The following is a 10807-nucleotide window of genomic DNA, read 5'->3' on the forward strand; positions in this document are numbered from 1 at the left end:
GGAGCATTAGGTCACACTTCGAAGCTGTGTTTATTTATTTGCTTTACATGTGTGCTGTAGCAATCCTAAGGCATATTTCCTTTTGTACTTGGATGATTGAGAGGCATCTTTTTCTCTTCCTGCAGGGCTCCAGCACCTCTGACTGTATGTCCAAAACCCTGGATTCAGCCAGTGCCCACTTTGCTGCCTCTGCAGTGGTCAGTGCCCCGGGCCCCGGGCGCAGCGAGGGAGCCAAGGAGCAGAACACCAGCCACAACAATATCAACGGTGTTGTCCAGCCTTCAGGTGAGGGCTCCTGGAAAATCCTGGCCTGGAGTGAGCGGAGAATGTTAGCTGCTCTTAATTATCATCTGATCTTATTGCTGGTTTCTAAAATATTAGGAAATAACAACAAAAAAATATCAAATCTCGTAGTTGTGATTGTTTTAAATATTCTTCTCTGAAGTACTTTGGAGCAGTGGTTTGAATCATGGAATATCCTGAGTTGGAAGAGTCCCACAAGGGTGATGAAAGTCCAGCTCTTTGCCTTGCACAGGACAACCCCAAGAATCCCCCCCTGTGCCTGAGAGCCTTGTCCAATAGATGTTGTTAAAATGGATATAAAACCACCAAGTGCTCTTTACCTTGGAAGAGCATTCTTTGCTTTTCCTTTGGTAGTCTTTATCTTCTAATAATCTGTTCAGATCAAAAGTCTAAATGACAGTATTTTAAAACCAATGTGAATGTGTAATGAAAGAATAAATCAACTGCTTAAAGCATTAAAGTACTTCGAGAAGGAAATGGAGAAGTTGATTCATTATTTGGTTGTTACCTCACTTGTATATTCAGCCAACAATGTACTAACCAGCCTTTACTGGCAATTCTTCTGACATCACTGTTAGCCTCAGGTTGCACTGCATTTAGGATTTGTCCCAAAAAGTGCAGCCATGGGCACTTGGTGCCCCCTCCCAGCCCTCCTCCTGTGGTGCTGCTTGTGCTGGTGCCGTCTCCACGGTGCCAAGAGGCAAATGGGCTTTGGGCTGCCAAGACAAAGAAGAGGCTTTTAAAGTAATTTGTTGTTTTAGCAGCTAATGATGTGATTAGTTTTATAGACCTTCTGCCAGGCTGGGTTAATGATAATATGAAATGAATAGAGGGAGAAGAAACTCGACTGAATAAAATCAATAAACTGGAGCAGTTCCAGCAAAGAGATAGAGAGAAATCTGTGTGTAATTCTCTGAGTTCTTATCCAAGAGGGCAGTGCTTTGAGGCTGGAAGATCAGGCACATGATGAGGCCTTGGAGTGGCTACTTGGAAAAGAGGCTAGACAAGATTTAGAGAATAAAAGTGTGTATTTATTAAATGCCTTCAATATATGCACCTTGGGCAGTCAGAAGCCTCCAAGAGGCTACACCCAAAATGGACGATGGTCATGAGTGTTTCAGATAATTATAACTTTAACCCCTGATATGTAAGTGGACCAGTCCTCCAATTACATTTTCAGGTAATGAATACCCCCAGTTTGCTCCCCCCCAAATCACTTTTGTTTATACTTTTTGGAACCTGAGGCAGTGAGATGTCTGAGTTTCAGGCCTAGAGGAATTGTTTTGTCTGAGTAAAACAGAATAGCATCTTGACAGGCTTTGGAGTTTTTAGAGTTATACCCTAAAGTAGTACAGGATTTAAAAAATATATTTTAAAAAATACATAAAAGCTAAATCCTAAGGCATCAATGGCAGTGTGCCATGCTGCCACTTTTTCCATTTTGTGAATCTGTAAAATATGGACATTAATGACTTACACACTCAAAGCATTGCCCTTGAAGTTAAATTTTGGCTTTTCATCTAAGAAACGTCACGTTTTTAACACCCACCATTTCTTCTGCCTACCAGGAACCTCCAGAACTTTGTACTCCACCAACATGGCTTTATCATCCAGCCCAGGGATCTCAACTGTACAGCTTGTAAGGACAGTTGGCCACAGCACCACAAACCACTTAATCCCAGCCTTGTGCACGAGCAGCCCCCAGCCTCTCCCCATGAACAATTCCTGCCTGCCCAGCGCCGTGCACCTCAACAACGTCAGTGTTGTGTCTCCAGTCAATGTTCATATCAATACACGGACTTCAGCGCCCTCGCCAACAGCCTTAAAACTTGCCACAGTTGCTGCCAGCATGGACAGAGTGCCAAAGGTAACTCCCAGCAGTGCCATCAGCAGTATAGCAAGGTGAGTGGCCACAGGGCAGTGTGCTTGGAATCGTGGAATTGTTTGGGTTGGAATCACCAAAGTCAGGGACTCGTCCTCACCTCATCAGAGCAGAGCACTGTGTGCCACCTCAGCAGTGCCTCCCTCACAGAATCCCAGGATGATGAGGCTGGAAGAGACCTCTAAGATCATCTGACACCTCAGCTAGGCTATAGCACCAAGTGCTATGTCCTGTGCTTTTTTAAACACACCCAGAGATGGTGATTCTGCCACCTCCCTGGGAAGACAATTCCAGAACTTTATTATTCTTTTGGTGAAAATTTTTTTCCTAATATCCAACCTATGCCCTCCCTGACGTAGCTGAGGCTGTGTCCTCTGGTTCTGTCAGTGCTGCCTGGTGGAAGGGCCTGACCCCACCTGTCTCACCTCCCTGGGCAGTTGCAGTGCTTGACAGCCCATGCCATGGGGGAATCCTTCCTGATGTCCCACCAGCCCTCCCCTGCTGCAGCTTCAGCCTGTGTCCTCTCCATGGTCATGGCCAGCTCTGTGCTAGAGGGAATCTGTTCCACCTCTGAGAGACCTCCCAGAACACACTCAGCACCTCCAGCATGGCCATGGCAAAGCACAAGAGCTGATTGTGCAAATGAACCCCTCAAATAACCTGCCCTGCCTTTAGACACCTTTTGGTGTACTTTTGGTCAACTTCTGCCATGTTTGTATTTTAACCATTTCATTTGTCCCTGCTCATGCAGCATTTTCAGGTGGAGTCTGTCAAATTCCCCTCATGTTCCCTTTAACTTGTGTAGCAATATTGTAAGGTACAGTCTGGCACATGTATTTTTGTATTTACATATGGATATATGTGTTACATACCTATGTAAAACACACACCAGAAAAGTGGCAATCCATATCTTACATATAAAATCACAATAAGTGGTAACCCATATCTTATATATAAAATCACAGTAATTGGCAGCCCATATCTTACATATAAAATCATAATTAATAATTGTTTAGGTTGGAAAAGACCTTTAAGATCATCAAGTCCAGCCATGAAGGTATTTATTCGCATTGAACAGCAGCACTGCTATTTCAGGATGCTTAGATGATGTTTCATAGGAGTGGCAGGAGCTTTGCAATTGGCAGATTGTTCTGAAAATGGCAATATTTAGGCTTTGTTGGATGTCTCTCCTGGATTATATGGTGTTTCAAAAAACAAAGTCATATTTGTCAATTGGAAAAGTAAAAAATGGATATCAGTAGAGGAGTAAAGCAGAATGGGCAGGGAATTACAGCACTTGGTGCATTAACAGAATAACTGGTGCTGAGTTATCATATCAGAAGAACTTTTGGGGATTTAATCCATAATTCAGGCTGGAAATGGACAGTTAAATGCAATAATCTTTCAGAAGGGACTGCACTGTTGAAGAAGAGCAGTTGTTGAATGCCAGTATTTACTTCCAAACCACGTTTGCAGTGTGTGTGTGTGTGTTAAGCTTAGCCCAGTCCAGCTGAGAGCTGTGTGAAAAGACAACAGCAATGCCTGAAAGTGAGTGAGAATGACTGTGGCTCCTCCTTGCCTTGCAGAGAGAACCATGAACCAGAGCGCCTGGGCTTGAACGGCATCGCAGAGACCACAGTGGCCATGGAAGTGACATAACCTCCAGGCACGTCCCCAGCTGGGGCATGGGCTGCTCCTTCCTATTCCAGCTGAGTGCAAACGCAGCACTCTGTGTCACAGAGCTCACACAGACCCCATGGACTCCCGTTATATCGTGTATTAAGTCGATATATAATGTAAATTTTGTAAAATTGGGAAAATCACTACCTTGTAAAATAGTTTATTTGTATCATCAATATTATTTCTGTTACTTGAATAGTAGATATTCATCATCATGCTTTTGCACTTGAATTTGCAACTGAATGGATTAAAAAATAATTCTTTAATGGGATCATGAGCATGACATGGGATCCTGCATCACTTGTTTAAACTATTTATTTTGCCATGTTTACATTTTGTATCTTGTACAAATAAATGCAACTTTGTGTCTAAAAAAAAAAAGTTAAAGATTCATAGCTAGGAAACAAAATTCTTGTAATTTTTTTCTAAAGGAAATGTAAAGTTTTCACTTGGTTCATTTTGTTTCACAATTTGACTAGATGGACTTTTTGGTAAATACTTTAGTGGCATTTCACTGTCAAATATGAAGTTCAAGGCAAAATAGTATTTTCTATTACTGTGCAGGGGAAAGGGATGGATCGATACATGCAAATTTAATGTAGTAACTCACTTTTCCATATATTTTGAATGTATATTTCTATTTATAATACCAGTTTATAAAAAATAATTACACAGGAGAGGTAAAAAAAAAACTGACTAGGAAAATTATGCATCTGGCACATGTCCAAATGTGCAGATCTGAGAAAATTTTCACCTTGATGCCATTTTATCCGAAGACTGCGTATTTTAACCGGCTTTCAAACTGTACCACACCACATTAAAGGATATTTTACCAGGTATGTATTGCATTCTATATCATTGCAATAATTCATTATTGGATGTCTAGCTATCGAGCCATCCCAGGTGGTGGGGGGGGAGGGAGGGTTGTGGCAAGATTGTCTTTTCAATTTTGGAGAGTTTTCCTGTGGCTACAAGGCAAGTAACGGGTTGGAAAAAGTCTGACTGTAAGCGTTGGACACCTTGGTAGTGTAGTGTTTTAGTGACTTTTTTTATACGGTTCTTGTACATTAGATACGTGTAGTGGTGTTTCCGAATGTTTGTTTATGCACTAGTTCAGACAACTTTCCCTGTTACTTGTTCTTGATAAGTGAAAACTGCAGGGAAATAAAAATACATATCAAAACCTGGCCATGGTGCATATGTGGTTATTTCACAGTGTGCAAGCAGGGACAGCAGCACTTCTGGAGGCTGCTCAGGGACTCTGAGCCTTTGGTCCCAGCATATGCACTTATTTCCAGAAGGTTGCAGGTGATGTGATAATTCTGTGCCAGGGGAGGGATGGGATGGGACCTGAGACCTGGGGAAATGGGGAATGAGAGTTTCTTGCCCTGCCAAAGAAATGGGGTGAATTTCTGCTGGTTTGTTCTCTACGTTTGGGTGTTTCTGTATTAAAATCACAGGATCACTGAGGCTGGAGGGAACCTGGAGATGCTGTTTAGTCCAGACCAACCCTCCCAGGAAAATCTTGCCTGTGTCATTCAGTCAGTGTGTTTTCCATCTTAGCTTTCTGTATAAAGAACTATTTTTAATCCAAGCTGTGTTCAAACCTGTTTTGTTTTACCTTGTGTGAGTTAAAAGCCCTGGCAGGTAAAAACACTTGGAGAGCTTTAAATCCTGGGAGCTGATGACAAACTCAGATGGCTAAAATTACCTGGTTTTTGCTTAACTGATGCTCTGTTTTTCTTCCACATGATGTCTGCAGGGAGAGGTGAGGCTAAATTATTCCTGTTGGGAATAGAGGAACCCAAGACGCTGCCTTGGTCAGGTGAGGGGTGGTGGCAGCTTTGTGGGGCACCTGTGACTTCTCTGGGATTGCTGCTCCCTGAAAATTCCACTTTATCTGATCTTTCCAGGCTTTCTGTAGAGCTGGGCTCATTTCAGGGAATGGCTGATAGTCTGAAGTGTAAGTGAATTTTTTTTCTGAAAGAATTGTTGGAAATATGAGCGTGTAAAAGATAAAAAATATTCTCCTTGGTATCTAGGAATAACCTTGCTTCACTACCATCCCCAAAACCCTTTGGAGGCTTAATGAAAATGGGAAGTAATTTCCTCTGCAGATTGAAAGCTGTACACTTAGCATGGCCTCCTCTCACTACAAAGATCATTTTCAGTGTATCATTTTCAGGGAAAATTGGCCAGAAGATGTCTGTGAGATTGCTGTGTATCTCTGATTTCGTGTAGTCTAATCCTCATCTAATTACTTAAAAAACCTTTAGCTGGAGCTTCAAACTTTTGATGGATTCTGGGAATATGTGAGGTGCAGAGAAGGATTGCATGAACTCCCAAGGCTCTGATGGTAAGTGCCAGATGTGGAATGGCTTTCATTTAAAGGATTAGTGGTGGTGAAACCTCCTGTGAAGCAGAGCTGCAACAGTCCTTGCAGAGCCTCAAGTGCAGGAAGAGGGGAGGAGTGGTGGATGATGCTGCAGGCTGTGGAAATCTTCATTAAAAAGAAGAAAAAGGGGGGTGGGATTAGTGCTATAAAATCCTTTGTCCAGCTGGGATTGCCACTGACTGAGGTGGTTTTGTATTCTTTAAATGTATTGAGGATATGATGTTCAATTTGAATTTCCTTATTTGTGCATCTCTGCAGCAGGGTTGGAATAGGGATTTCTGTTCTGTTGTGTATTGGGAATATATTTCAGGTAAAATTGTGCAATCTTGGCTTATCTAAGCAGTTTATGCTGGGCTTCGTGTCAGGTGCAGAGTTTTAAATGTCAGGAACTAGAAAATGCTGGTTCTTTCTCTTATTAATAAGATTTCTATTTATTTATGGATTGACTGGAGTTTTGGTTATGTGTTTGTCATCCCAACAGGCTCCCTGGATTTGCCTGCAGAGAAACAGTTTCAAAGCTCACTTTCATGCTTCTGCTACTTTGAGGGTCTGCAACATTCTCCCTTTAATTGGAAAGACTGGGAATAACCTTGGTAAATTAAAGGCAGCAAAGTGCTGCTTGGGAAAGAAGGAAGATGAGGGAAGGGGAGGTTTTTGTGAAGATCCAAGTGTTTCCATCTGAACAGAGGAAATGGGGAGATAATTACTGCTGATCCAAGCAGGCAATTATGCAGGAAACATTGGGGGACCCAGCAGCAGTGGGGGGATGTGGAGACCCCTCCTCTGGTTGGGTTGTGCCATCCTGCTGCAGTGACAGGGCCCAAAATGTCATTCCCTGATGTGAGAGCTGAACAGAACATTTGCTCCTGAAGTGCCTTCCAGGAGGAAAAGGCAGTTTCAGGATCCATTCCCTGTTTTCTCAGTGACTTGTCTCTCAGTCACCTGCTCCATCTCTAAATGCGACCTCTGTGTCCTTTAGATGGTTTTTAACGGTTTCATCTCATAAAATTAATGAGCACACATGTAAGTTGTATTTTGCTATGAATTTAACTCGGTTAATCAGCCTGTATTGTAACTTAGTAACTCCAGTTCAAATAAAAATAAATTAATGTAGGTTAAATAGGACTAAAATCTGATATTAACAGGGAGTAAAGTAACCAAAGCACTTTTGGAATCCCTGGATCCCATAGTGGTTTATGTTGAAAGGGACCTTAAAAGTCACCTCTGCCACAGACAGGGACAGCCACAGCTTCTCTGGGAATTCCATTCCAGCTCCTCCCCACCCTCCCAGCCTGACAAATTTCCTGAAGTTAGGATTGTTCCTATGACTAAGAATAATAAAATCTGTTTAGTCCAGCCTGCCTTCAATCCAAGGGACTCTGCTTTAACTCCAACACGAGTGGAATTACCCAGGGAAAGATGATGGAGAAGGATCACAGCAAGGAGCAAAGGAAGAAGGGAGACAATAACAGAGAGATTACAGAGAATTTGGAGCAGGTAAAAAGATTCCTGATCCTAATCCTGAATACTGAATCCTGCCCTGGGGCAAAGCACACCGCAACCAGCAGCTCTCCTGCTCCTGATGCTGATCCGACTCGGCACAGGGGTTTAAATCGCCGCTGTAAGCGACACCAGAAGATGGCATCAGCTGCCTGCGATGTTCCTTAACTCTTTCTGCATCCCCGTGGAGCCTTCGTGCTTGGGGATTGGGTGTTTTTAGTGCTTTCCCGCCCATTCGGTATTTTTATGGTTGCTTTATAACTTCCTATAATGTAAAGACAAAAGGTTTTTTTTCCGAGTTACAGCCCTTTTATTTAGGTGATTTATTAAGCCAAATGTAAAGATGGTTAACTTGGAAAAAATGTTTTGTGTACTCAGTAATGACCTGAAACGTTTTGCTGTTTTGTATAGTGGTAAAATCGATTTTTTTATTTTGAGCACACCTAATTTTCTTTAGGTGGGTTAACACAAAGCATATGACTGTGCATAATGTGAATAATTTATACGGAGGTTGAGATTTATGTGTGTACTTTACATTTTTTTAAAGTAAGCATATATTGAAGTGTCTTGCAAATGAGAAACAATCCCTGCCAGCACAGGCCCAAGCACTTTCTCATGAAGTATCTTAGGAGTGCCAGTGCTCCATTTCCACATCCAAACTCCTGTGCAGGTCTGTGAAAGGAACCCCTGTGGCCCTGACCCCAAAACAATCCTCACCTGTCTGGTCCATGGAGATGCTGGGTCTGGGATAACCATCCTGAGGGTGTCAGTGGTGCAGATCCCGTTCCTTTTGCTGTGCAATTTTCCCTCTGTCCGTACTTTTGATGATCCCTGGGGATGCAGATCACATCATTCCTGACCCTCAGCTCCTCCTGGCTGCCTCCTCAGCACTTTCCAGCTCACTTCTGCCCGTTCTCCAGCCTGCATTTATTTATTTTTATTCCTGCTAAACACTTTCACCCTCTGCCTTTGCAAACATTCCCTGGTGCACTCTCAGTGTCCGTGGAACATTAACTCCGGGTGACATTTAAAATTGCTTTTTCTCACGGGGATCCCACCCCTTTTGGTCCCTCCTGGGAAAAATCCTTTAACATCCCTTTTCCCTGAGCCACATCTGAGCACCGATGACACCAAGAGATCAAATTTCCTGCGGAGGCACCGGGATCAATGGGATGTGCATTAATGCAGTTCTCCCTGCTGCCAGCACCGGTGTCTGCTCCTTGCACGGAATTGTTCAGCACAGCAGAAATTCAACCTTGCTGCTTCCTCCTGCAGCTCCCTCCCAAATCCAGAGCCCATTCCTGGGGCCTGGAAGCAGTGAAAGGGAGCAATGGTCATGCTGAAATGTTCCCTTGATGCCTCAGGGTTTGGCTTTTTTATTTTTCAGGTTCTGTGCTGCTTCAGTGTGCAGCTCTGAGCTTCACATTCAGTGTTGGTGAGCAGGGAGACAAAACAATTCCTGCTCCAGCTGGGCACCCAAATGATCCAAATCTCAGCCCAGGAGCACAAACACCGTGGGCTGGAGAGAGAAAAACAAGCAGGGTGGGACTGCCTGGGCTAAAGCTGGAATGGGACAATGAACTGCAAGGTGCCAATGGAGCAGAACTGATCATTTTGTGACCAATCTTCCATTTTTTGGGACCATTTTGGGTCATTTGGGTGCAGCCCTGGCTGGGCTCTGGTGCTGCCCAAGGTGGATCCATGGAGGAGATAAATTTAATAAATCCTTTAATAAATCCCTGCTTTATTCTGTGACTCTGCCCAGCTTCTGCTCTGGGGCAGCCTTGACAAAGCATCACCCCCATTTCTGTGGGATCACCTCTGTCACACTCCCTGTCCTGCTTTGTCACCTGTCCCCTCCCTGGTTTTCCTGCAGCCTCAACACCTTGGCTCCCCTGGAGAGAAATGGAATTTTCTCATTCCTTTATGATCCCAGTCCTTGAGGAAGGGATTTGTTATTCTTTTATTATCCCCATTCATTATTCTGATATCTTGGGGTGTTTACTGAGCTGAAGTTTGCTCAGCTGGGGAGTTTTTTCAGGAAAAATCAGAAGTTGCTGTCAAACCATATCTGGTCTGCCAGGGTGAGCTAAACTGGAGAGCTGGGAAAGTGGGAAAAGGAGAGAACATCCAGGTTCTCTTTTTGTGGTGCTGGTAGGAAGGCAATTTTCATATGTTCAGGTGTAAGTAAGCTTGTAAAAATGTGTATCTAAGTGGATTTCTTGCAAGCATACAGCTGAAAAATGACACGGTTTGAGAGGTGAAAGAAATTCATGAAGCTGAAAACAATGAAGTATTTAAGCTCTGCTTTTCTGTATTTTCATGGTTTTTATAAAGCAGGTTCCCACCAAACTGTCCATCCCACCTTCAGGCACCCAGCCCTGCCTGGGAGAAGCTCACAGACCCAGGGAGGCGCTGATCACCCCCAAATCCGGCTGAAAATTCACATTCCTACCAGGCTGCTTCACCTAATCTGGTGGTAAGTAGTAAAAATAGCATCAGCTGGGTGACAATTCAGTATTGTCTGCACTCCAGACAATGTCACGTTGTTTGTGACAAAGCTGCTGGGAAAAGATGGCTCTCTGCATTCTTCTGATGGCAGATTATACCTGCTCCGAGAGAAAAATCGAGTTTTGCTTCTCTCACTCCAAAATGAGCTCTCCATAATGGAGGAAAATAAGGATTAATTCATCCAAAGACTTGTCTTTTATGACTAAGCCCCTGCTTGTCATGACTAACAAATTTGCTATTCAGGGTAAAAGCTTGAAACATAAGAGAAATAAAAGGGATAATTGGTAATCCACGGGAATAAATCCCATTATGTAATAATGGTTTATCACATGCTGCACATTGCTAACTCTCCCCCATGGAATTGATTTTAAGAAGGGTGTGAGAGGCTTTGTTGCCAGCCCGCTCCTTACATCCAACCTCAGGTAATGACTGCAAAAAAAGGGAGATTTCCATCAAAATGCTGCAGGGTTGTCCACCCTCATCTTAATTGTACAGCTGAGGGTGATTGAATGAAACTCTGGTAGAAACCAGGGCCA

The 10807-nt window shown here is 43.3% G+C and overlaps 1 protein-coding gene across 2 annotated transcripts in view; it reads left to right on the top strand.

Annotated features, from left to right (window-relative positions):
* The window catches only part of EPC2 (enhancer of polycomb homolog 2), a 34779-nt gene extending 29727 nt beyond the window's left edge, over window positions 1–5052 (top strand). For both annotated transcript variants that reach the window (XM_002198601.7, XM_072931750.1), the window contains exons 12-14: window positions 126–285; window positions 1872–2205; window positions 3772–5052. In XM_002198601.7, coding sequence (XP_002198637.4) covers window positions 126–285; window positions 1872–2205; window positions 3772–3844 — 567 coding nt within the window. In that variant the 3' untranslated portion in view covers window positions 3845–5052. The remainder of the gene's footprint in view (window positions 1–125; window positions 286–1871; window positions 2206–3771) is intronic.
* Window positions 5053–10807: the final 5755 nt, after the last annotated feature.

The sequence above is a fragment of the Taeniopygia guttata genome, chromosome 7, assembly GCF_048771995.1.
Source record: "Taeniopygia guttata chromosome 7, bTaeGut7.mat, whole genome shotgun sequence".
In the NCBI taxonomy this organism is placed as follows: Eukaryota; Metazoa; Chordata; class Aves; order Passeriformes; family Estrildidae; genus Taeniopygia; species Taeniopygia guttata.